The following is a 26,681-nucleotide window of genomic DNA, read 5'->3' as shown; positions in this document are numbered from 1 at the left end:
CCTTGTTATTATTACTGTGATATAATAAGTAGCCTAGCAATATATATACTAACACTGTAGGCCTAAGTGATCCCTTTAATTTATAATTTGGCTAACACAATGTCAAAAAACCTTAGATTCTAAACAAAAATCCCAGTCGTGTATAGTAAGTTGCCTTCCCAACTACTCCACCACGTGGTCAACTATAACAATTAAGCTTTCCATATTAACTATGGCTGTGGCCTATATTCTTAATGTATACATTTAGCCATCCTCAGAAAAACACAACTTATTTTACATGAATAAACAGCTCACACGGAGAAGATTTCTCTTCAACAATCTCAGCACAAGGTCCATTTAGTGGCTGTTTTGGAGCTTTCAATCGCATCACACAATCAGTAGATGAACTGTGCCCAGAATTGTCAAATTTCTTTTTCTTTTCTTTTTTTTTTTTGAGCACTTAAGGCCTTTAGTTCATCCGATTAAATACTTATATTGAAATTCTCTCATTCTTGAGAGTAGTTGACAAAACAGTTCATCAAGGTCCATTTAGTAATTGTTCTGGAGCAATTTGGACATGTGGCAAGAGAACTTCAGGTGGGAGTAACACCATTAATGATGGCTCCATTATCAGTTCCAGGGCTCAGTGGTATGAGATGGGATGGGACACTATATTGAACAGAGCCATCTTCAGTGATATTAGTTATACTTGCACTTTTCCTATTATGACCAGTCAACATATCTCCTGTGAAAAAAGCCTATTTAGTGGGTTGCAGTGATATGCAGTGAGTCTTTTTTTTAGTCAATGGAGTTCACTAAATACTTTTTAATAAAACAATAAGAGCATCTCCAACAGCACAGAATGAAATAGTTAAATTGTGTCATCAATGTCAACATGACAGATGCCAACAAGTAAATATTTTCCTCCAAATTCAGGATACGTTGTTTTTCCTCAGTTTCTCTTATTGTCCAGTTGTCACTTCAACAGTCTTAAAGGGTTTGTCTAAGGTGAGCTCCCCCTCCTCTTTTGGGTGATGGCTCTGACGTGGTATGGCAGTCAGCCTCACCCCAGTGCAGGATCCTTTTTTATTGGACCCCAAGCTGATTGCATTTTCGCAGCATGAGGCCTTCATGCGATAAACGCTGGCCTTGTTTTTACAGCAGCCCATGGCACTCATGAGCTGATACGCGTCCTTTCTGAAAGCCTTGGTGAAGATAGCGTAGAGGAAGGGATTGGCACAGGAATTGATTGGGAAGAAGAGCACCAGCAGAATCTTGGAGTTGGTGACAGTGATGAGGGGAACCTTAAAAGCAGCAGAGATGGCAAAGAAGGAGATGGGTGCCATGCAGAGGAAATCTGTGAAGATGAGCACAGCCATGCGCTTTGCAATCTTGGTGTCAGCACTTCTTCTGGGGAGCTCGGGGTTATTTACAGCCAGATAGATCAGCACATAGCAAACGCACACAACTACGAAGGCCCCCACATTGAACAGCAGGATAATTATGATGAAGGCTTGAGCCAGAGGAGTCTGTATGTCCATGGGTAAGCACATGCTGACTTTAGCGTAACTGCTCACACCAACCAGGGGCAGCACCCCCATCCCCAGACAGATGAGCCAACCAGCTGCCATTATAGTTGCTGCCTGTGTCAGTACCAGACGACGCTCTATCTGCAGAGCGTTGGTGATGGTGTGCCAGCGCTCCAGGGTGATGGTGGAAAGGGTGTAGACTGACAGCTCCCCCCCAAACACAGACAGGAAGCCTGCAGCACAACAGCCAGGCCCTGTCTGCCATTCAATAGCATGTTGACTGTAGTGTCCTTGTGTGTGCAAGTCTACTGCAGCTATCATCAGAAGGTAGATCCCAATGCAGAGATCTGCAAAAGCCAGGTGGCACATGAGGAAGCGAGGCACCGTCAGCTTGTCCCGGCTGGTTAAGGAGACCAGGAGCACTGTCAGGTTGCCTGTGATGGCCAGTATGTTGATGAACCAAATGGCCACTCTGAGAAAACTGAAACCTGCAATGTCCTCACAGGGATTGAAAGCATCTGCTTCAGGTGTACAAACCAATGTTGGCCGGATCTGACACAAGTCCAGTTCGGGATAGTGAAAATTCACATCTCCAAAGCCTTTATCCTCCACAAACAAATCAGCGTCTGAAAAAAATGGCATATCCATAACTAGAGTTGTATCTGCTGAACCTGCAATCTCATGCTGAACCCTGTTTTTAAATGAGAAGAAAAGGGGAGAGGAAATTATTCTGGTTATTTCATCTTAAACCCAAATTAAATTCAAAATAAGGAGTTGCCAAGAAAAGTAGCAAGTAATAGTATTTCCAGCAGAAAAATCTTCCTTGTAAGTCATTGCACTTGGCCGATATTTTGGGGTGTCATTTAAAATCAAATATGGGTAGTTTGGGTGTTGCTAAAAAAACTTTCCTTAACTACAGAGCACAGAGTTTAACAATTACATAAGCAGGAAAACATGACAGTTTGTTACCTTGCTGATGGGTCACTCTCATCACAGTATGTAGAGCCATTATTCCATGCAGGGTTTCTGGTAAAGTCCCTGGATAAAAGGAAGGAAATCATGTAAAGAAAATACATCACCACCATTACTTGAATGTCACTTGTTTGACGCACTTGTTTGACGCACATCAGACACACAAACACATCTGAGAAATACTACTTACAGTATATTGTATATTATGCTTATTAGACATTGTGCTTCTGTTGTGGTACAATATTGTTTGTTTTGTACTGTAATAAGCAAGTAACTTAGTTCTCTGAATAAGATTCTGCTTTTGATGTGCTTAACTACTGGAGTATAGTGAGTGAAAACTGGAACAGCAAGTGGGGTGGATCTTACTGAGGAAATCCATAAACAAATGGATCTTTGATAGACCAGTACAATGCACCGTGTAAGTCACCTGTGGGTGTTCCAGCTCAGCAGTGCACAACAGTGGCTGTTGTAGGTGAGATGGGCCTCTCGTAGGCTCCACAGTCCCTGCAGAGGAGGCAGACTCTTCAAGGCATATGCTGACTGAGCAAACAACACCAGAACTGATTCCAGTCCCTGCGGTGGTAACTTTTTGAGAGCTGTCGCAGACACGTCCCTGTGAAATAACACAGACAACAGTATGACTGCATGGGGGTGTAAAGACCTCTTTGTAACCATTGTGCTGATTGTACACTGCCTTACAGCATTAAGTTAATTTAAAATCACCATGTCTTCTGCTAAGCCTTCAGTATGTCAGCAGTAAAAGATAATCTGCTGCTATATTAGTGTATTTTACATCTTAGAAATACATCAGAGGTAACTTCTTTCATTGATGGAAAGAAAAGCTATTAAAGGCTTAAGGCATTAACTTCTTTACCATCACTCAAGTCTCAACGCATAATTCAAGCTATGAATCTATGAAGACATAGACAAGTCAGTTTGACAAGCATCTTCCTCTTCTAATTCTAAGCAAATACATTTTTCATTCAGTGAGTTAAAAATGCCACTTACAAGACTCCGGGGCCTGTGGCTCCTTTGAACGCATCTCTGTGGATCACTCTGAGGTTTCGATTATTCTTTAATACCCTAGAATTATAAAATTACAGAATAATGGAGCAAAATGTTTATACTGTAAGAAACTTTCATCATTCAGTTAGAAAAAGGAAATGTGAGGAAAATACAGCTTATCTATCTTTGTCCCATTGAAGGCATGGTTGTGTATTTCTCTGATGCCGTTGTTGTACAGGTTCCTGCAATCATTCACAAAACTGTTATGATTGAAGCTGCAAAATCACTATCTCGCTGACTAACATTTATTTCCAACTCACTGACCAGTGTAAAGCAATTTAAAGGAATGTCTTGCATCACTTACATTGTTACGTATTCTTTTGTCATTCCAATAAAAGCATTTGGAGGTATTTCCAGTAGATACGGGCTGTCACAGATATCCCTGCAAAAGCACGACAGTTCACAGTAAAATGATATGTTTATGGTGATGTGCTTCTTGTTTTAATTGGTCATTAGTCTCTAAAACATTAGCAACCGGTATACTTACAAGATAAACTCTGATTCGAGAGAATGGATTGATGTGATGTCAGGAAAAACTGTTATCACAGTGTTTGAAATGCTCCTGTAAATGCAAAGGAAAACTTATGTCATTTAATGACATGTTTTGTAATGTAAACCAAATGTAAATGAATCACTTCTTCGCCATATTTAAAGTAATAGAGCTAAAAAGTTATTTCTAGTGTGCAACATAAGTTAGTTTAGTTTGATTTGATTTTGTTATAGATGTATGGAATCAGAAAACAGACAGGGTTCTGTCCAATATGCACCTTTACATTTTAAACTACATAATTTAGATTTGTGTGTTTTGAGGTCTCTTACAAGTAATGTAGTTTGGGAAGGTTGTTAAAAGTCCTCCTGCCAATGTGCATCAGACTCCTTGTGTTCTGGATTGAGCTGCAAAGTGATATAAAACATCAGTCGAAACGCCACAGCCGTAACCATTACTTTTTATTTACTGATTTAAATAATCATAAAGGCTTACATTTCAGAGAGGTTGGGAAGGTTATTAAAAGCTAATGTCTCAATAGTTTCCAGGGTTACGCTCTGAGCAATCTCACTGAGTACAGAGCAGAAACAAAGCAACATGATAATACGCAGAGCACTATTCTTACTCATTTCAGTGGTAAAGCATCCATTTTCCATTTGCTCCTTATTAACTTTCATTTCAGCTATGTGACAAAATGTCAAACAGGGGGATGAAAATTGATACCTACATCCTCTGGACTCCTTTCAAACCCTCAAAAGAATGGCTTGAAATTGTGTGCAAAGTCAAGTGATAGAGAAACCTGAAAAAAACAATATGGAGAGGCACATTCACAACATCTGATGATCAAAGTCATCTAAAGTAAGTGATCTTAAAGCACCATGACAAAAAAGGTTGTTTTTATACTGCAGGATTAGAATAGGGATTTTTTTGGAGGGCATGCCATGATTCCAGGTTAACTTTCGGCCTCCAGAAAACACAAAGTAATGTGTGTGTGTGTGTGTGTGTGTGTGTGTGCGTGTGTGTGTGTGTGTGTGTGTGTGTGTGTAGGGGTGCTGGTGTCCTTTGATGGCCTTGGTGTTTGTGGATACTTATCAGGGGATACTCAAGGCTCTGTGATTTATCAGAGGAGAGGTCAAGATTCTACCTTCAAGGCTTGTGACAGTCTGGTGAACTCCAACACTGAGCTCTGATGCCAGGAAATCCTAAATACTGAGAGGATGCACTGCGTACTTGACCGTGTGAGATCAACTTGACATTTTCTTCACAGGTTAATTAAGTTGCACACATGCAGCATCATCTGTTTTCCAACAATAGAGTGTTTTGCTTAATGAGGTAAACCATGAAATTGGAAATATAAATGTCACTCAGAAGCTGGTGTCCTGAAGTTTGCAATATAGGTCTTTCCATATTTTTATTTTATGTTATTCAAATTATTGAGAATTTACAACAAGATGTACAGGTACAGAAGTGAAAAGTAAGTACAAAGCTAGCAGTTACTACACTAGCAAAACATTTTTCATGAAAGAAAACTATAACACAACTGGGTCTAGTAGTCTATATAGAAGGCCAATGCATTTACATTGACAGATGAGCATTTGTCTAGCACCACTGATGTTGAAGTGATAAAAAAGAAAGCGTGTTCATGTCTGTGGTTTGGAAAAAAACTAAACCAGAACATGACAGAAACAAATCATGTCTAAACACTAGGTGGAATTAGTTGGAGTACTTCCCCAGAGTGTTGGTAGAAACACGTTGCAGGTTGGACTACATTTAGTATGAGGGCTTCCTAAATGTTTTAATGTATAGAAACTCCAAACAGAGATGCGCCACAGACCTCATCTGAAAAGATTTCTGTTAACCATAATGGCTAATTGTACTAATAACTGGGAGTGATCAAAGGCGTTTCATCAGGTGTATCTTCGCTCAGTGCGTAAATACGCACGGAATAGCCTTGGCTTCAGAGGAGTAAGTTGCATGAAAACATACATGAAATATATCTGTTAGAATGACAGTGTCAAAATGCATAGGATCGGTTATCAGTCAAGATTCTGCGGTCGCAGTAAACTTAACATGCACGCACCACCGCGCGGTCTTTTCCACATTCGAAAATAGTGTGAACTTACAGTCTTTTATCTCTGTGGTCCATCATCAGGGCTGACCCTTGTGTCACATTGTTGCATCTGATTGTGTTGGAGAAACAGCGGCAGATCCTCGGGCAGATAAAACCTGAAGCGCACATTTTGCATCCATAGAAAGACAAAACAGATAGGAACAACAGCGATGTCCACATTATTGTGCTGTCTGAAAAGTGTCTGAACACACAGAAGCCGGGATGTCCGCTGAACGCTGCGTATGTACGTCCCTCCCTTAAAGTCTTCTTTGCTGCAGCAGCAGATCGTCATCCATCTCTGCCACCTGATACTCAACTTCTAATCAAGGGGCTCTTGTGTTGCAAAGAGTCAAAAGAGTTTTGATGTAAATTATAATAATGTATAATAATATAATATAATAATAATATTAAATGTTATAATATTAAATTCAGCAGCAATTTTTTTGGACAATGCACGTTTGTTTCTTATATAGTTAAATTGCATTGCTTGTTTTCTTATTGTGCAAGTAAAGCTTTCTCAAAGCATTTTCTTTGTTAGTTAATATTTCTTGGTGCAAGCTATTTTTCAGAACATTTTAACAAATGCTTTCAAAAAGTGATGGGGACAAAATCAGCCATTTCAAAATATGGTAGGGACACATCCCCAGCGTCCCCAGTGTAAATGACACCTATGGCTAAAACTTGAGTGATCTTAAGGTGAGTGAAAGCAGAATAATGCCCCAGTCCCCCATCCTCTTGTAAAGTGAGAGACCATCCAGCCACTAAATGTAAATGGATGCAATTATAAAGCACTTTATCCAAAGTAAAAAGAGCAATTTGGGGTTCAGTGTCTTGCCCAAGGACACTTGGACATGTGGCCACAACACAGAAAACCATGGAGCTGAACTTCTGTGTGGCAGTAAATATCCTGCAAATTCTCCTCTGTTGGCTGCTTGAGATTTAAATGTTTACAACATCCAAGGGTATTATGATATTTGCTAGTCCATGCATGGTGGCATTTCAGTATGATTTTAGTTTTGCTATAATCTCTTGAAACACCAAGGCTGTTAATGTTTTCCTCGACAACTTAAATATTTTGATTTTAGTTTCCACTTTTCATAAGCATTGGTTATTATGAAGGTATTCTAACTCAAGGACAATGTCTACAATAAACCTTACCATTATGAACAGCTCCAAAGGTGACCGATAAGGTGACTGCAGACTCCAAGATGTTTAATATGCATATTCATTATAAGAGTTAGAAGGATTATCTCTGTTGTGTCTGCATATGGAAGTTTTCCATTTAGCTTATATATTTACAGTTATTGTTTCACATTTTCTGTGAATACACCAGCTGTAAGATGATGCTTAATAGCTTAGTGTTAGGCTACTGTATGTCTGAGATAGTTGTTTATGTCTGCAAATCACAACAGACCTTTTAAGGCTGATATAATTTATGATTTCCAAATGCAGCAGCATCCTCCTTAGCTGAAGAGGATTGTCAGAACAATTTGTATTTGTTGTGTTTTCAGTAACACCCTTTCCTTTGATTATGTTTGCTAACTCTTTTGTCTATAAGTTTTTGTGTATTTTACAATTAAAATGAATAATTCTGTTGGCATAAAAATTGTGTGGTCAAATGTATTTATTGCGATAAATCCCTTTAGACCATTTCATTTTCGAGGGGCTCCTAACATATATCACAATCACTACATACCAACAGAAGAGTGACAAAATAAATAAGAAATAGAAATAAACTTGTCAGTACAGCAATGTCCAGACAGGCAACAGAAAAAAATGCACATTAATTAATTAAAACACTGAGAACATTACAACCACAAGGTGGCCAGCATGGCTAAAGAGAAACAGTAGAGTGTGAGTGGATCACCAACTGTAAGACAACAGGTACATTATTCCAAACTGCTGGGGCTTTAAACATACAGTACATTTAAATATAAGTTGAAGCCAGTGAATATGTCTTCTTACATTTAGAGATGGCTATTAATTAAGTGTGTACGTTTTACAGTTGCTGTGGGTTCACTGTCTGCAGCAGAGATCACATCACTGGTGAATTTAAGAAGGGCAGGAATTGTGGAGTGGTTAGACCTGAAGGCTGAAGCCAGACTGAAATGGTGATAAGACATTGTTGATACTGAGGTAGTGCGAAAGTTGTTTATAAATACGTTTTTCAATAGTATAGTTTAGCAATAGAACACACAACGGATATAAGTCTATAATTGTTAATATTGAGTACATCGCCTCACATTTCCAGATAGCTTGTGGTAACTCAGCTAAGACTATGGGAAGCTAGGTTAATAAACCTGTTGTCTATTCCATCAAGTACAGCTCTACTGTTCATGTTTACTTCATTGATGGCATTCTGAGCTTCAGTTGGTTAAACACAAACAGCCAAGTCAATGACTTTGTCCCTCCAGAGGACAGTGTGACCCCAAGTCAAACGCCTCACATAACTGTATCTCCTTTGGCGCCAGTTATCTGCTTGATAAAGGCAAGGCAAAGTTATGTAGCCTTGACACATGAAATGTTTTATCACATGTCATGCTGAAAGACAATAGTTCATCCTTAAGTTGAAAACATGGCACTTAGGCCTACAGGATTGATGAAAAAAAAAAAAATCCACGTTTATACACACTTTATCATATCAACATTTCTGATGATCCACGGTTGTGAAAAATGTTTTATTTATTAATTAATTAATAATAAAGTACTCAAAATACTACAAACCACAAAAAACGAATTAAAATAATTGTCCAGTAACATCCACTATATTTTGTATGGGCTAGCTAATGCTAAAGTTATGCATGGAATTCAGTCAAAACACACAAGAAAGCTAGAAAACATTACCAAGCATGGTCACGTCAGGAAGACTTATCTAAGAAGCCTACTATATTGTAAGTACCAACTGAATTATGGTTATAAGTATCTCCACTGGATGGCGACAAAACAACAGAAAAGCAACAGCAGGGAGCATAAAACTGTGGTCATATTTTATTTGGAGGTATGTCTGAAAATAGTTAGGTATGCATGTGGAACAAGTAAATATGCTAAAACAAGCATCAACACTAATCTTTTAAAGGCCACTGATACAAGTTGTTCTACTTATTTGCCTTTTTAAGCTTTAACATATTTAGTGTAGAATAGCTATAGGCTTATTCTTTAAATCAACGAATGTCTATCTGTTTTGTTTTAATAACTGTTTTCTTTTCAACTCACTTCTTTAAATTACATATCGTAAGGCACCAGCAACCAATAAGACGAAAATACCATCAACTTTTTCATATTGTCCGAAGAGAGCGCATAATTTCACGCACTCAGTTTATTTTGTAATGCCATTATTTCCGACAGCACTAAAAGGCAGCAACAGTTCAGAGGAAGTGGTGTCGGTCAAGTTGCCTCCACAAGCGGATCTGCGATCGGTTGTTGAAAAGCTTTCCCAGCGATTAGGGCCAGCGACAGCGAACAAACTGATTCAAAGTCAGCACTTAACGTTACAGAGCGCATCGTACAGGAAGGCAGGAAGTCAAACTTGTCACTACTGCGTAAAAAACTTAAGACAGCAGACAGTTGGACCTATAGAAATTCTGAACTTCTCCCTTATTTTTGAGTACTTTGCCAGCTAGCTTTAGCCCCTAGTGATGGACAAGCTTCGTCGTGTGTTAAGCGGCCAAGAGGAAAATGAAGAGTTGGGTCTCACTGCACAGGTAGCTAACATACTGTATGACAGTAATTGTTAACTTGTACGGTGCTAATGCTAACGTTGTTTAAATGATCAAATTGAATAAGAAACCACTGTGCTAGTTTCGTTTCCTATCTGGGACACAAAGTTTCGGTTCAGATGCCTCCTAATAATGTTAATGTGGTTTTATTTGTGGCTAACGTTAGTAAAAATGTCAGTTATGCTAGTTTAGCTCTGTAACTTAGCCTTCAGTAGACTGTAACGTTAGCTTACCAAACTGTTTCGTTGTCATGTTGGTTTTCTGTCCTTTCAGTCCCGTTTAAAGCTGGCTATCATTTTCTTCTGTCAGAATTTAAATAAATTGTATTTGTTTGTTTATTTATACATTTTACACGCGTACACGATGAGGAGGAAATGAGGTAAGGTGCTGACTTGAACCATGTGTTTTCATATTACATTATGGTAACGTTTCTTTTTAACTTGATGCAAAGTTAAAGTTTCACTCTGGCACACCAGAGTCTCCCATGCTTGCAGTTCTGCACTTAGAAGATTTTCCTTTGCAGTTTGGTATTATTGGTTCCTTTGCCTGAGTTATGTGTACTGAGTAATAGTCTGTGACTTTTAAGTTTTACGAGTGCTGTGTGTATTTGTGTTTTAAGATAATACTGTGGTGGATGTTTTGTGCTTGGTTCTAGCCAACATGGTTAAATCGTCAGTAGGAAGCCTGTTATTCTTTTCTACACGTCATTAGGTTTGTCTTGTGACATCCTCCCATTGTTCTCACCAGGTCCTTGATGCCAGCTCTCTCAGCTACAGTACCAGGCTGAAATGGTTTGTCATATGCTTTGGTGGAGGAATCCTGTGTTCAATACTTGTGAGTGTCTCTGTCTTTAGGCAACTTTTATGTTCCGTTTGACTTCATACTGAATGCATAATACTTCCAACTTAATTTATTGTGCTCAGTTAGAAGTTTTGGTTTGATGTAAATTAAAATAATGTACAAAGAAATATTAAATGTGGCCTGTGTGAGGTCACTTTAATGAGAGTTTTGTCACTGGGAAGGATTTAACCTTGTATGCTCTTATACATAGGAGACAATTACTTATGCGTACTTAGGTATAGTCCCACACAAAACTTAGGTTGGCAAATAATAATATGAGAGCAATAGTCTGGTTTATCCGGAAAGACAAATAACAAAACAAACCGTTATGAGACGCAGACACCTATTCTGTCCCCACTGACCATCATTTCCCTCTGACTTGCAAGCAACATAATTTAAGCTGCAGAATGACATACATGTCAGTGCATAGCACATACATAACACTGTCATTACTGGTAGCAATGGTCCGAGACAAATTGCAAGCTAAAGTGATTTGACACATGTCACTTAATTAATGTATAAAGGTTGCTTGATGTCAGGGAAGAACTGACAGTTTCAGTTTGCGGAGTGTAGTTTGCAGTTCAAATGACAGGAAGCCTTGTTACAGGCGACACTTACTGATAACACTGTGAAGCAAAGGCAAAGTGATAATTCACACTGACAAAGCCCCAACACAACCTCAGAGTGAGCCTTGAGTGGTGACATTCATAGAGTTGGGAGATCGCTGCCCATCTGTCAACAAACAACACATAATCTAGAGTATTTTAATGTCACTTCCATTCATACATTTCAAAACACTTACTTTTTACCCCTAAGCCACAGGCGGCTCCCCACGCTCCTTTTTTTTTCTGCAGAAATAAGCAGCGTAAAGAATTTGCTCCTTCTATGAGATGCGGTTATTAGCTGCCGGTTATTTTAATGTCCTTCCATCTCCTACTAAATAGCAGTGTGTAATTAAATAGTTAGTTGCTACATATTCTTAAAAGCTTCATTCATAACTGTGTTCTCTAAATGTCATCCCTCCTGTAGTGAAATGCACACTCTGTTGACACACTCAGTGTGTGTCACAAGTCTTCTTCACTGAAAGTGATCCAGATAACACCCAGGCGGTAATCCTTATAGTATTTTAGCACTAGGGGGAGCCCATTAGGTTTCAGTAAAACCATAGGGCAGCCCACAGTATTGCATGTTTCTTTGTTTGGTTTTTTCAAGAAAAAAAAAAGATTAAAGGCTACTATTTTCTGTTGTCTAGAGTGGTAACAATATTCTGTATAGCTGACAAAGACTATTTTGCTCTTTTACAGGGCACAGCACTGCTGTTCATTTCAGTCAAGCTTTTCGCCCTCTTCTACACACTAGGGAATGTTGCGGCTCTCGCCAGGTAAGACTCTTCAAGTCTAACTCTGTTCAGTAGGTCAGAGAATTGTAATGTCCCGGTATATTTTTCTCACCAGTATGTCGCACTACCAGGAATACAGGAAACAGGTGGCTAATAAACTCTCAAATTATTTTGCCTTGATGATTGCAACCCCCCGTTACAGTCATCTTTGGCACAGCTACACATTTCTCCAAGGTTTGCTTCTTGTCTGTTTATAAAAAAGACCTGTCAAGTACTGTTGTTTCCCTCTGTGAGCTCATAACCTGTTGCTCAGAGTTTGGAGCACACTGCCTGAGATGTTATTCTGATTTATTGATGCTAAACAGTGGTGACTGCTGGTTCTGGACCAGACTATAGGATTATGGCTAAAATGATCATCTTCATTATGTAATCAGATTAGCATCAGTATAGATTAACATTTTAAAAATGACTACAATTTAAATGAACAAAAACAGCACTTAAACATAAATCCTGCTTAATAAAAAGGTGTTTTTGCTGTAACCTGCAGCTGCAGCGTTGTTTGGGAAGCAGAGACAGTTCAATCACTACATGCATAACATGATTTGCTTATACAGCCTCACCTGTGAATAGGGATTGCACAGTTTGATGCAACAGAGCATGTACTCTAATCAAAAAGGGTTCATATTGCACCAAATAAAGTTTATGTAATTGTGATCTTGATTATTATGCAATTCATTCTGCAGCTTATGGAATGTTGCTTGCAAGTCAGTAGGAAATGATTAGGGATAAAGAGACAATGGTCAGTGGGAACAGAGAAGCTGTCTATGCCTCATAACTGTTTGTTTTGGTATCTGTCTCTCAGAGTAGACCAGGGGCCTGTACCACAAAGCAGGATTTGATCGTATCAAGGTTACTTCTGGGTTAACCCTGTGTTTTCAGTACCACGACGTTGGTTCACTTCTTGCCAAGGTAGATCGCCATGGTAACTTATGCTGAACGGCTATGAATTTCAACTTGCATTATTGGCATGAACGTCAGATGAACAAAAATGTCAAAGCTTCATGGATAATACAAAAAAACTATTCAATTCATACAGTTCATTAAATAAAAAAAAAATAAAACAGTAAACGTGTGTGTCTCTCTATGTGTGTCTATACCATAGGTTAGTTGTATATAGAAGTAATTTCATGTTCAGGATCAATAAAGAAACAACAATATATTAATAAAAAAGTATCAAATCTATCCTGCTTCGGAGCAGGTTATGTTCCAGATAAGAGATCAACTCTATAAAAAATACCGCCTATTGGCTCTCTTGATAAAATGACATCACCATCTGTAGGAGATCGCACAGACTGTTTAATAGGCTGCTTTTATGTTTGCTGCAATGATGTGGAGAAACCTTTGTATAGCTTAGAGATCTCATCCTACCGAGACTGATTGAAGAAGGCTACTAAAGTCTTTTGTTGCCTGCTACTTGTAGGTTTTTAAGATGAGACCGTAAGCCTCCTTACCGCTTTGAATTGTGTGTTAGATTTTTTGTTTGCCCCCGAATGCGTTGCACACAGCCTGTCGCAGCCGTTTATCTTATTCTTTATCCTGATTGAGATTGTTAGGGTTAGTGAAGCCAGATAATGAAAAGATATCCCGGGTATGTTGAACTTGCTTCATGGTACAGGCCCCAGACATTAGTGGTTGCTCTCATATTATTATTTGTCAACCTCCGTTTTGTGTGGGACTATACTGAGTAAATGTCTCCTATGTATTGTAGCATACAAGGTTCAAAGCAATGGAAGTGTTTGGCTTTGGAAATTAAAGTGCCCTCACACAGGCCATGTCTAATTTTTCTTTGTACATTATTCTAATTAACACAAAACCAAACTTATAGCACCATAAATTAAGACTGAAGTCTCAAATCAGTCTAAACGTTTCCTTTGTGTAGCGTGACATTGATTCAGCTAGTATTCATTGGATCAGGCTGTATGCTCTAATAATACTGCTACACTGACATGTACAGTAGCTGCTCTAGTATCCTTTTTATAATTTATAGCTCTGGCCATCTTCATGTTATGGCTAAGTGAGGTTAGAATTAAATTTTATGCTTTCATCGGCATACTGGATTTTACATTATGGATTATTTAATCTTGATAATCCCTAAGTCTAATCATGTCTTTGAATTTTTTGACAGACAGTGAACCATTGATTAGGGTTTTCTTTCAGACAGTGTAGTCTCTATTTTCAGGTATCATATGTCCAGAAGGTTTAGATGCGTCAAGAAACTGGGCCATGTTCTGCTTTCATAGCCCAGGTTGCCGATTTAAAGCAAGAGAGTGTCATATTTTAAGGAGCTTAAACCAGTTTTCATCTGTTTGTGACTTTGACTGCAAGAAGATTACGTGGAGGCCATTGGTTTCTTTATTGGTTCCTGAGTCACATGCATTTGTGTTGGTTTGTTTTTGTTTCTCTCAATAATATGAGCCCATTTCAGTAAGCAATGGAAGTGTTTGGCTTTGGAAAAGTAATTTCAGTTTGATACACATATATGTATATCATATTTTATTTCCATACTTTAGCTGACCACTTTCACTGTCATATTTACAGACAGAGTCTGTAGACATTCGACAATACAGCATTAGTTTCATATCAATAATGGCATTAACAACGGTGTCATCCTCCTCCACAATCAGCAGTGGCAGCGTGTGCTTGGTTATCATTAGGGTCTCTGTCACATTGAGCAGTTGAAGAAAATCCCTCTCAGTAGACCAGTAGATAGAGCCTGCGTCAACACAGACTGCTCTCGCCTCTCATCTAACAGATGTGACGCTACACAGACTCCCTCTACCCACTCAACTCTGCTGAGCCCAGGGCTGCGCGCCTCGTCAGCGGGGAAAGCCTCTGTCTTGTTACATTTACTGACGTCATGAATGCATCATGTAGGAGGTTTTAAATGTGTCACGTAGTGTAAATTTAATTATGGTGTCTTAAAGATCAGAAGAGATTTGTTTGTGCGGGTGTGTACGCACATGTGAAGACTATTGTGAAACCCACACATAAAGTTTATATATTGAGTAGTGATATTTTGACGTTAAAATGATGGAATAGGCCTAAATGATTGAATATATATAGAGGAGCGTACTGTCTGTCAGAGCAGACCACCTAGATGATATTTGTACAGTTCATCATTTTCAAAACTGTTACTGAAAAGGGGGGGAGCTATTTTGATTACATGATCAAACCTTGGTAACTAGCATTAGCACAACATCCACCAACAGTTAAACTGAAAATGTTTGAACACACACACAGGCTGCACTGTTTTATAGGTGATCTTTTGAAGAGTAGTGGAAATACTCAGCTGTGGTGAAAGCTTAGCACCTGATATGAAGGCAAAACTTGATGTCAATAATTTAATCAAATAACAGTTTAAACAATGGGTCAGTGCACTGAGGTTAACTTGTCTGTTCTTCTACAGCACCTGCTTCCTAATGGGACCGCTAAAACAGCTGAGGCGCATGTTTGAACCAACTCGACTCATAGCCACCATTGTTATGCTGGTAAATATCGTGTGTTTTACTGTTATTTTAGACCTGAAGTTGATCCAGATGCTTCATTTAATCTTTCTTTAAATTGAAAAGTAGTTTGTACCTTGCTACAGTAGATGATAGAAGCTTTTCCCTCTCTGAATCCCTTTTGACATGAACCCAAAATGCATTTACATTGTATTAGGGCTGGACAATAAATCAATAACAATAATTGTCACGATATATTTTTTTCCAATAACAATATAACAAATGTTCAATAAATATTGAATACATGTTTGACTTAACTTCTTTATTAAGATGTTTATTTTGTTGAGGAAAAAGGACTGAAAAATGCTTTTACTTAATTTTATTTGTTGACAAAGATTTTATCATAATTGTTTTTAATGTTAATGTTGATTGAATGATCTGTAAATTACCAAACCGAAATAAATGAAATGAAATGAAATGTTCTACCTCAGATTTGTGAAGTGATCCACTGATTGGCCTCATGTATTGACCATAAAGAAAACTACAATTAACCATCAGGTTTCTTTAACTTTCACTCAAGTTTTTTTTAAATTAAAGAACAGGTTCTCCTCACCTTTAGGTTTACACATTTCAGCTTGACACTATTGATTTTTTCTGTTAAAGATTTAGGGGCTTATTTTGTGTTGTGAATTGTACATTTCCTGTGAATTGCTAAAAGAAGTAATTCTGCATGCTTAACAAAAGATAACCATTCTTTTCTTCTTTTGCCCCAGCTCTGCCTTATCTTAACGCTTTGTGCAGCGCTTGTGGTAAGTACATAATACATTGCTTAAAAAACAGTTACTATCTTTTATTGTTTTAGTGTTTTCTGCTATTAGAATAACTGTTTGGTGGTTTTATTTTACAGTGGGACAAAAAAGTTCTGGCTATCATCTTCTGTATTATGCAGTTTTTGGCAATGACATGGTAAGTGTGACCTGAAAGTCTGAGCCATCTCTCCACTGTACAGTTGACAATTCATTTACAACACACCTACTCAGATGAAGCCGTCCTTCTGTGATAGAGAACTCTGTTCCTCCTGCTCTTTGCTTGAATTAAATGTCTTGTGAGTTCAGTTAATCACGCTGCTGATGCTTAAAGCTGACTTGCTGCTACTGGCACGTGCACGGTTGAATCATTAAATGGTTAAACTTCCACAGTCATTGTCACACTGCACATTCAACCACACTATATCTGAATTTTTCTGTTGTTTCAGAGCAGCATATCTTTTCGGGATAGTTCAAGATTTTTTTAAGGGGGCTCTTTTAGGGCTCTTTATACTATTTCACCTGACTTTCTAAAGCCTTTCTGGCAGACAGCCTTTCTTTACTTGCCAATGAATTTATCCTGATTACTACGACGACAGAACAGTATTTATCTAGATTAGACGATCGAGTTGCTCCTCTGAGTTGAGGTAGTTAGCCATGTTGATCTTGAATGTGACCTCTAGGGCAAGTGTCCCTGCCTCATATGGTTTCAGAATAATAGGAAAAAGGAGTTTCTGACCAAAACGCAATATTTTAATGGACAGATGACAGATGAAAATGTTGTTTAAGCACCCTGAGAGTGTGAGTCAGAGGAACGACTTCCCACATCCAGAAATACAGATGATAATGTATCTTTTTTTTCTATTGGCCAACTGCCCCAGGCCATATATCAATAATAAAATGCAGATATAATACAATACTTTGATCAGATTGATTTGCCCTAGTTTCAGTGACATACCTGTTGTAAGAAGACTGGTAGGTAGGTTACAAGGCATCGTAGTAGGTCAGTATATTTTTGGCCTGTAGAGGAAGAGGCAGTGCCAGGATCATTGAGGACCTACTTGACGTAGAGGCAGAGGTATTTCCGCCTGTGCTGTTTACATACAAGTGTATGTAGATTACTTATACTAAAATACTAATAGGAACCCCGTGTCCTTTTTAAAAAGTATGTAAAATAAAGATCTGTCTTCCACTTATGTATGTATGGAAGGTATAGTATGTTAAGCAAAGTGCTTTTGTTCAACTCTTGGATTCATTCACAATATTTTATTACAGTATCCAAAGGGTTTTTTGTCATGCTGCTTTACTAAATTTGTGTCCCCTCCATATAATATCCGGTTTCTGTTTGTTTTTTAAAGCTGCCTAGTTTAAAAACATCTGTTCATTTGAAAAACAACAGCCATGATATTTGTGTTCAATAGGGCTGCACCGTTGAGTGTGTTGATTAAGTAGTTCATCTATAAAAAATAGGTCATCAACTATTTTGAGTATTGATTAATTGCTTAAGTCATTTATGCTAATCCACATTTGTGAGGATTTTCATCACCATTGGCTCTTGGAAATTGTGATGGGCATTTTACTATATTTTGATGTATTTTTTAGAGTAAACAATTACTTATTACAAATAATTGTTTGTTGCAGCCTTAGTGTTCATACTAGTTTTAAATTCAGAGATAACTCAGACTAAGAAAAGAGTACATATAGTAATAAGGTCAGTGGGGTTCAGTTCCGACATAGCCGAGAATAATAACACCTGTGAGTGAGGTGTGTGGGCATGTTAGGACTTCTATGTTCATTAATTTGAATATTTGAATTTGCACAGCAGTAACAAAATACTTTAAATGTGTGAATGCGCATGGAAACTCAACCCGGTGGGGGTTGAGTAACTCAGGAGGAAGGGAATGGACAATTCCAGTGCATTACTGAGCAGAACTGTGTCAGCATCATAACTGCACCACTTTTGCACCTGCTTGTAGTACGTTCACTTCCGCTCTGCCTGCGTCCCCGGAGGCCTCACCATGGCAACCACAAGTCACACATCTCAAGCTCATTCTTAACAGACCAGGGGGCAGTGCGCTCCCACGCAGGCACTTGTACGTCTGTGTGAAGGTGGTTACCACTGACACACACACACACACAAACACACGCACACGGAGGAGGCCAAAGTCCAGTCCTCAGGCTGAATTCTGTGAAGTGACCATATGACACTGAAGCACTACCAACTGACACTGACTCAGGCATGGCAGGATGTTGGAGGCTTAATAACAAAACACCACTGATAGCTTTTGCTTGACTTGCTTTCTTTGCTATTTAGTTTCAACACTTAGAACATTCTCATGAAACATGTGTACAGAGTACAACATAAGTCGTTACTGCTCTGGTTAACAGGACACACGAGGGTTTCCTGGCGGCCGTGCTCCAGCTTGTGCAGTAGTTAATCATTCAACTGCTGTACCAGATTCCTCACATATTTTAAATATATTAGGTGTTTGATCATGGGCTTTTTGTGCTTAACTTCAACTGTAATCATTTCCAGTACAGGACATCATGTATTTGTTGTGTATGGTGTTTGGCTACAGATCTGTCTAGAATCTTAGTGCAAAGATTATAGTCTGTCCGAATCTGTCACAATCACGTTTTGTTAATCCCCCCCCCCCCCATATTTTACATTTAGCTGTGTTGTCAAAAAGCCATTATTATTATGCTGCTATTAAGTCCTGAATCGGTTTTAGGTCCTGCTTTCTTTGTGGTGTTTCTTTAATGCTTTTAATCTTTAATCTTTTAGACGTCACACCATTACAAATTCATGACGTACATCATAACAACACACTGGAATTTAAGTTTAAGTAAAGATCCGGGGATTTCCAATGATACCAAATACATCTTATTGAGTAACAAGAAAATGTGTGTTAAGTAATTTCAAATCCATACATAGATATCTTCATCTGTCTATGTTGATGGTAAAGCTTTTTAAAAAATGACTACATTGCTTCATATATTTTCATATATTCACATATTCAAACTTTGAAAACATCTGAGGGGAAGTATATTTTTTCAACTTGTGTTCAGTTTGACTCTTCTTCTATTCGTGTCTTTTTGTCTTTACCATTATTTTTTCTGTTTCAGGTATAGCATCTCTTACATTCCCTTTGCCAGGTAAGACAACATGCTCATGTGATTTATATTTTTTCTGCATTGACCTTAAGGTGCATGTGCCCTTGATGTTATGTCCAGTTGTATGTGTTGCTTGCTGAGTTCAGTTAAATACATTTTCAGCTACCATATATATGTCAATACTGTCCTGTCTACAAATGACACTAGTGCCACACCCAACAAACTGGATGGAATACTACGAGTGACCCTTCAATGAAAACATGTTTTCATTTACCTCTAAACCCTTTTCGACTCCACCATATGGCTGTAATCCCCCCCCTATGACTAGTGCAGGCACTACGTGTCAAACAAATGGCGGCTTGTTGTTTCACACTCCTTGCCGCTTTACCCCTGTGATGTTATTTGCTTTATCCGTAATATCGAAATGAAACAATTGATACTGAAATAATAGTCTTTAAGGCCAAAATATTTCTTTTACACTATGTTTGATGAGCTTATGTTAAGCTGAAAGGGTTAAAGCACAGTGCAAAATTCTGATTATATCTACACCCAAATAGGCTGTCTCATATCTCATTTTCTCAGTCTTTCTCATAGGTTATTTACCCTGACCTTATTGTAAATAGGGCTGAATATAACAGCAATTGATTTTGTAAATTTCTTCAGTCTGCCACAGTACAGAATATACTAATTAACTTCAAAAATTGTTCCATATGGTGTACCACCTCAGTGCTTTCCCCAAGCCAAGCAGGAGGTGGGATGTTGTTTTGTCAGTCCAGCTGTAAGCAGGGTTATGTCTCATTTGGTGAGGTTCAGAACCCCCATGCAGCCCCCGCACTAAGTGCCTTGTGTATTTGAGCGAGCCTATAATCCATCCTGACAGCTGAGAGACGTCCTAAAGCCACCCCGAGTTCCCCCTCCCCCAACCCAAATGCTAACAACAATACAAAGCTGAGACAAAGACCTTTTCCCGTGACACCCTTCCAAACACCAAATTCCTGTAGAGAAATGCAAATTTGACTGCAGGTTTTTGGGGCTGAGTATTGATATCCTGATGATCATTGTTTATTTCTTACTCTTTTGTTATTATGCTTTTCTGTCAACACATTCTTGTCCTCTCTCCTTAAGCTTCTTACTTTAATCCATTTTTCATTTCATTTAGATTTGATCATTTAGCTCTGCGTTGTTTGCAGTGTTGTTATGGAGCACCGGCATCATTTGATCACAAACCTCTATCCCTCTGAGTGACACATTTAAAAAGCAGTCTCGCCTTGTCTGTGGTCAAAGAAACTGTGATGCCTTGCTTGCCCCAACACCACATGGCTAATGGACTTGATCCTTTAATGTATTTTACCTTGTTGCCTATTTATAACCTCTCACGCCTGCAGACCGTGGAACTAAAACCTGCTGCGTGTGCACTTCCCACAGTGCTTTGAGGCTACTGTTGCTCTGATATTTAATCAGAAATTGGGGGGAAGTCTCTGAGACTTATCATTTATTAATGAAATTTTAGAGGAAGCAAAAATAGCATCAAGCCTCAAGTGAAAATATATAAAAACAAACCTCAGGCTGTGTTGGAGGAAGAATGTAAAGATTCTGGTGTTGAGTGTTTTATGTTAAACACTGGTGGGACGAACCAGAGCATTTGGAGGAGCAAGTCTCCTGTCTGTCCTGTGTTCCTCCGCCTCCCTCTCAGACTGCTTATGATCCCCCCTTCTCCTTTTAACCTTGACGGGTTTCACGCCTCCTCCACTCCTCAATTTGACTGTGGCTGGAGGCGAAGTCTGCATAGCAACACACGGATGGCGAGAGCAAACAGTGTGAGGCGAAGCGGAGCAGGCAACTGCGAGCTGTGGTTACCATGGCGCTCACATTGCATCATCCCTCAACAGAGAGCACCTGGAGAAAAGGGAGCCCCCATCACTCTGAACGTGTGGTGCTTCCCCGCCAAAACATGCTCACTTATTCATGACGAGCCCCACCCAAATCATCCTAACAAAGGGTGGAAGTGCTTTTTCTGCCGCTTTGGATTTTGTATGCATGACAGAAGTTTGCCTCTATATATATATATATATATATATATATATCAGAACATCATTCAAGCAACTTTCCTTTATTTCTTTTTCATTGTTTTATAATACTGGTTATTTGTTCTCTATTTTCTTTTCTACAGGGATGCTGTGATGAAATGCTTCACAACTTGTCTGAGTTAGGACTCCTTAGTCAACAAAACATGTCCTAATATGCAAACTGCAAGAACAGTGGCTTTGTTGTTTGTACACTATATCTCCAGATTTTTTGCTACAGCTCTTTCATACTGTGAATTCTCGCTTTTGTAAGTCTTGCTGAAGGTCTGTAACAATAATCAGATTATAACTCTTTTGCTATTGATGTGAGCCTTTAATACTTAATATATTTAAAGATATATCTCTTTGTTTTTGGAGGGTTTTATACCATTTAACTGCAGGGAAATTATTTTGACTTTGCTATACCTTGTAATTTAAGTGCCATAACATTACACATTGTGTGTGTGTGTGTGTGTGTGTGTGTGTGTGTGTGTGTGTGTGTGTGTGTGTACGTTAACATATTGACCAACCATACATATTTGCATCTTAAACAGTGTGAGATTCCATTTTCTTCTGGGTTTTTTTTAAATGGTGCTCTGACTTCTTACACACAAACATTATTGAAACACACTGTCTTTCTATTTTCTGCCCATGCGTGAGGCACTGATGTATGAAGAGCCTAAGGTGCTATTCCACGTTTATTTATGATTATCTTCCCTCAGGCGTTTGAGGCCCGCTTCACTGATGATGCACTGGGATGTATGTTATCCACAGCTCGATTGAGGTTTTTCCAGCTAAAGAGATTTTTTTTTAAGAAGCAGCTCATGTCTAGTCTGTTAGTCATGTGTATGTCACTGTGTATTTGGACCCCCCCCCCCCAGCTCGTCAAATTACATTAAAATTGCTTCTCCTTTGTACATTTGATGTAGTAATGACCTACTTAATTACACTTTTCTGAGCATTGTGGTTTTGACGTGACCCAATAACCCAGTATATCTTGCACCGGGTTCCCTGTATTGCTTCGGCATGATGGCATAGCCTTTGAGGATGCGGTTGTCATGACAACCCCCCCCTGAAGATTCATAACCTCAGCCTTCCCCCATCTGTGGTGCAGATGTTCACATTTTCCTGAGGAGGAGGTATGTGGGTTTTTTTTGTTTGTTTCTTATATACAACACCTTGGGCCAGCAATCTCTCTCCAGATTTTAGTTTTAAAGTGAAACAATCCTTTTAAAACAGAAAGTCCCCTGTTTCCCTGTGTATTAGCTGCAGGATTTGCTCCAGGTTTAACAATCACGCCTCCAGGTTTTCTTTCTGCTTGATGCCACTAAACAGCATTTCACTTCCTGTTGCGCAGCCCCCACATAGTTTCATTAGACTATTGTATAATGTGGCTGTGGATTACCATGGACAAAATCTCCCCTCAGTACTACTTGTTCAACTAACTTGGCAAAGACCCAGCAAATCCTTGAGCAATTAATCTCCGGGATAGAATAATTCTGTCGAATGAAGGCAGTGTGGATGTTTTAGTGATCGGTTTTCTTTGCCTGCCGTTTTTGGATTACACGCAAAATTTGAGGATTGGGGGGGGATTGACCTCAGCAATCTGTCAGAGTCCCCCAACTGTTTCCTCTTCATTACATCTAATCCATTGTTATGTCAGAGAGGAGGCATCCCACACCACAACAACCACTGAAATTAAACCAAGTCTGTGTTTCCCCTTCATCTTAATGATCCAGCTCATCTTGTAAAAAGGAATAAATAACTTGGCCTCTGCTGTCATGGGTGCCATTGCCATTTTCTTTTTTTATTCCATGAGTGAGTGTTGGGCTAAATTGATTTTTGGTATTGTTGGAAGAGCACATTAAAATATTAATCTACAGAAACGCAACTTGGATCTCATTATATTTAAACACAAAACATGGTTGAAAGTATAAACAGCCTAATGCTACACATGTGCAGTGTTCGTTTTCTTTTGTTTAATTTCATGTGTTTAAAGCAGTTAATTTGTACACTGTAAGCTTTTTCTAAAAGTGTACCTAATACTCAATGGCAAAATGTTTGTGGTTTAAAATCTAAACGTCCTCAGGCAATATCAAATAAACAGTTAAAAACTATAGATTTAGAAGCAAGTATTGATTTCCTCTAAAATCCTGCACTGAGAGGGGGGGGGATCATGTTGAATCAATTGTGGAACTGTGTGGGTGAAAGTGCCGATAACAGCAGAAAAGAAGAGAAATCAATACTGTGGATGTATATTCCTCAAGATGCCTTATGCTACAGGGCTCACAGAACAACAACAGACCATATATACATCAGTTAGGCTAATTGACATTTGAGACGATATTGACTGACTGAAATGCCAAATCCAGCTCCAGCCACGGTGCCAATGACGTGTTTTGCTAGTTCAAGGAGAGACGTGGCTATCTTTCATGACCAAGGAACAAACAGTATTTTTATGACCATACAAAGGGAGGTGTATTCACATCTGTAGGACTACTTTAACTGAAGAATGTGAGTTACATATGAAACATTTTCATTTTTTCCCCGTGTTTTTGAACTTGCCATGGTCCAATGTGTTTAACGGCGTTTACAACATATGAAAACAGTAAGAACTTAGATTTAGTTATAGTATTTTTTGTAAAACTGCAGTTTTAGGTGGACTACTTTACTATGTGTTTCAGTTTGAGGTACATTTTTTGTGAAATGTATTCTATGTGTTTTTTTTAGCTTAATTTCAAATAAATTTCCAAATTCAAAGTTACAGTAAATGTTTAAAAACTACAGTAATTATACTGTATGTGAGTATGTATTTGTATGTGTGTGAACTGGTCCAGTTCCAGCAGAGAGGCGCTGTGAGAAAAGAGGGGAGCATGAGGTGGATGTGGCTCATCGCTTGAGGAAGTTATTTGAGATTATGAAATGACATCACCGCCGTTTTTTCGTGGCTTTGTTTGGTGCTTCTTCTGACCACGCCTTCCTGCCAGCTCGATCATAAAGCAGCCAGGCTGTGCGTGTGTGTGCACCAGTTAAACTCCGGTTAGTGTGGACAACAGGTGCACTACAGCCCCTCTCCACCTCGCACTTGGATAATGCCCGCAGAGCGCCGGTCGTCGCTTTGCGCAGGGCTTCCTCATATGCACTTTGGACACTTACACGTCTTTATATCCTGAATACTTCCAGCCACACACAAAATGCCTTTTCCGCCCATCAGCCTTCACCAGCGGATCTCCTCTCCTGGCAAGGATCTATTCGGGAAAAAGAAAGCCAACGGAGTGCCTCCTCAGTCTGGGCTCACCAGCAAATCCGGTAAAGAGAAAGGGGGATCCGATAAGGAGAAGCAATCCACTTCTTGGGCATCGGCGAATTTAAGGAATTTGGGGCGAAAAACCCAACAAGAGAAGAGTAAAAGCCCAACACAGAAGGCGGATGCCGGCAAGGAGACCCAGGGGAAGAGCTCCTGGCTGACGTTGCCCAAACCTCAGGACTCATCCGAAGGAGTCAGGCGCTCCAGCTCCATGGACTCCACCAGACATCTGCAGGGCAAAGAGGAAGGGAAGAAGGAGATTCAGTTTACCCTCAGTCTCACCCCTGAAGCCATTCTTGTCATCCAAAAACGTAATCTAGAAAAGCAGATGATTGCAAAGCAACAGAAGTGTTGCGCTGCCGCGGACTTTCGGCACAGGCGAGTTTTTCCATCCAAAAAGGCGCACGGTGGGTCCAAGGGCTGCCCTCCTGTAGCCAAAGTGGAAAGCGCCGAGCAGGACATCACCGCCATCGTTAAAATATCTCTTCTGAATGATCAATACAAGTATGACGATGTGGAGTATGAAGAAGAGGATGGAGACGTGGACGAGACTGTTGTGAGGAAATGTAAAGAGTGGCTCAAAGGTGTCGAAAACGCCGCTGCTTTGGGAAAAGTCGACAAACTTTCTGCACTCCCGCACCTTAAAAGCTGCTGACATCTGACTTTTGATCTTTCATTTTTAGATAGCGGACTGAAAAGATGATGGACTCGTGAAAAGTGTGCACCGATGTGGGCCTGCTGCTATGCCATCTTATTCTTAATTTATTGGAGTCTTGTAAATGAAACGTTTGCAAATAAGAGGAGAAAATCCACTTGTCTCCAGAGGAATGTCAATTTGTTATTTACTAAAACAAAAAAGGACACACAAATAAAAATAGATGACTAAATTGTATTGGGAATGTGACGTTCACTGAACAAAAATGTGAACGCTTAATTGCCGCCTGTGGCTCATCCAACAGTGTTTTATTACTGTTCACAGGGACGTGGCTTTGCGAGTTTAAATGCCTATGTTTTGTTGAAGTTTGAAGGCGTTGGTATACCTTAATATTCTTGTCCTTTGCACATGTTTTTTGTTTTCAGTGGGGCGCCTGTGGCAGAGGGGTTTGCGTAAAGGGACGTGAAACCGTTCCTTTGTGTTGGAGAACAAAACATTCAACAACACGGCTTTATATGAGCCTGCTGCTGAAACCAAACTGGACTGTTAATGTTTTCCTCTAATAAGAGGGTGATATATCCTTTGTAGGGATTTATCAGTGATGTACAGTATTTAATACTTACTAAATATTTGTACTGTCGAAGTGTTCTCAGCTGATGATTTTATGCCATTTGAAGTAAAAAAAAAAAAAATTATGCAAGTGTCACTGACCCTTTTGAATCTTTTAAAAGCTGATTTGTGTTGTGCCTCTTGAATAATTCTGTTTCATGGTGCTGATTTGCCATCATTGAGGTTTCTCTTACACCGGTTCCCGACTCTACATGTATTTTAAAGGCTCTTTGTTGCCACTGTACCTACCTGGGGCCATGTTGGCATTAGTGTTTTAAGCTTCTTAGATTTTCTTTTAAGCAGGGTTGACCAGTGTACTGTAGGGCCCAGGTGCATGATCCCCTCAGGAAATTACTTCCAGTCTGCTTTACTTCTGTTATATCTAACAAAACAATGCATGTACTAGAGATAAATTGTATAGGTACCAACATCTGGGAGTTATTTCTTTTTTTACCTGAAGTGCCAGAACTAGGCTATATGATTTGCAGCAAAGGTCTTCCCAGTTTAAACTGAGAGTACTTGTGTACTGCTCAGGGAGAAAGAGCTGGTTTTCAGTAAAATAAATAAAAAATAAATTAAGCCCTAAA

The 26,681-nt window shown here is 39.1% G+C and overlaps 3 protein-coding genes across 4 annotated transcripts; 2 read left to right on the top strand and 1 right to left on the bottom strand.

Annotated features, from left to right (window-relative positions):
- Positions 1-790: 790 nt before the first annotated feature.
- On the bottom strand, positions 791-6,351 carry lhcgr (luteinizing hormone/choriogonadotropin receptor). 2 transcript variants are annotated; one of them, XM_038737199.1, is made up of 11 exons: positions 6,156-6,351; positions 4,760-4,831; positions 4,528-4,602; positions 4,365-4,439; positions 4,033-4,107; positions 3,850-3,927; positions 3,659-3,727; positions 3,489-3,563; positions 2,908-3,093; positions 2,478-2,546; positions 791-2,199 (listed from the first exon to the last, which is right to left on the bottom strand). In XM_038737199.1, exons 1-11 carry the CDS (start codon positions 6,320-6,322, stop codon positions 942-944), a joined length of 2,199 nt encoding a protein of 732 aa, XP_038593127.1. In that variant the 5' UTR covers positions 6,323-6,351; the 3' UTR covers positions 791-941. The 2 variants fall into 2 exon arrangements, with proteins under 2 accessions (XP_038593127.1, XP_038593128.1); XM_038737200.1 differs by lacking the exon at positions 6,156-6,351 and having other exon boundaries at positions 4,756-4,829.
- A 3,244-nt stretch (positions 6,352-9,595) lies between these two features.
- On the top strand, positions 9,596-23,405 carry sft2d1 (SFT2 domain containing 1). Its single transcript, XM_038737226.1, has 8 exons — positions 9,596-9,843; positions 10,606-10,692; positions 12,003-12,079; positions 15,504-15,585; positions 16,314-16,349; positions 16,448-16,506; positions 19,473-19,502; positions 21,631-23,405. The coding sequence occupies exons 1-8, from the start codon at positions 9,778-9,780 to the stop codon at positions 21,668-21,670; spliced, it is 477 nt and encodes a 158-aa protein (XP_038593154.1). The 5' UTR covers positions 9,596-9,777; the 3' UTR covers positions 21,671-23,405.
- A 1,036-nt stretch (positions 23,406-24,441) lies between these two features.
- On the top strand, positions 24,442-26,681 carry prr18 (proline rich 18). The gene has a single exon (XM_038737225.1). The coding sequence runs from the start codon at positions 24,718-24,720 to the stop codon at positions 25,483-25,485; it is 768 nt and encodes a 255-aa protein (XP_038593153.1). The 5' UTR covers positions 24,442-24,717; the 3' UTR covers positions 25,486-26,681.

Source organism: Micropterus salmoides, unplaced genomic scaffold, assembly GCF_014851395.1.
Source record: "Micropterus salmoides isolate LMB-PRFRI ecotype aquatic unplaced genomic scaffold, ASM1485139v1 Ms_hic_scaffold_22, whole genome shotgun sequence".
Classification (NCBI taxonomy): domain Eukaryota; kingdom Metazoa; phylum Chordata; class Actinopteri; order Centrarchiformes; family Centrarchidae; genus Micropterus; species Micropterus salmoides.
Note: the sequence above shows the minus strand (reverse complement) of the source record. Positions and strands in the feature narration are given on the sequence as shown.

Bases quoted from the DNA above. Each gene is read 5' to 3' on its own strand.
- lhcgr (XM_038737199.1), bottom strand. From the start codon at position 6,322: ATGTGGACATCGCTGTTGTTCCTATCTGTTTTGTCTTTCTATGGATGC. The intron at 4,603-4,759 runs GTAGGTATCAAT...CTCTGTACTCAG, and splicing joins TTGAAAGGAGTCCAGAGGAT to TGAGATTGCTCAGAGCGTAA. The intron at 3,564-3,658 runs GTATTTTCCTCA...TTATAATTCTAG, and splicing joins GGGACAAAGATAGATAAGCT to GGTATTAAAGAATAATCGAA.
- sft2d1 (XM_038737226.1), top strand. From the start codon at position 9,778: ATGGACAAGCTTCGTCGTGTGTTAAGCGGCCAAGAGGAAAATGAAGAG. The intron at 10,693-12,002 runs GTGAGTGTCTCT...GCTCTTTTACAG, and splicing joins GAATCCTGTGTTCAATACTT to GGCACAGCACTGCTGTTCAT. The intron at 19,503-21,630 runs GTAAGACAACAT...TCTTTTCTACAG, and splicing joins TCTTACATTCCCTTTGCCAG to GGATGCTGTGATGAAATGCT.
- prr18 (XM_038737225.1), top strand. From the start codon at position 24,718: ATGCCTTTTCCGCCCATCAGCCTTCACCAGCGGATCTCCTCTCCTGGC.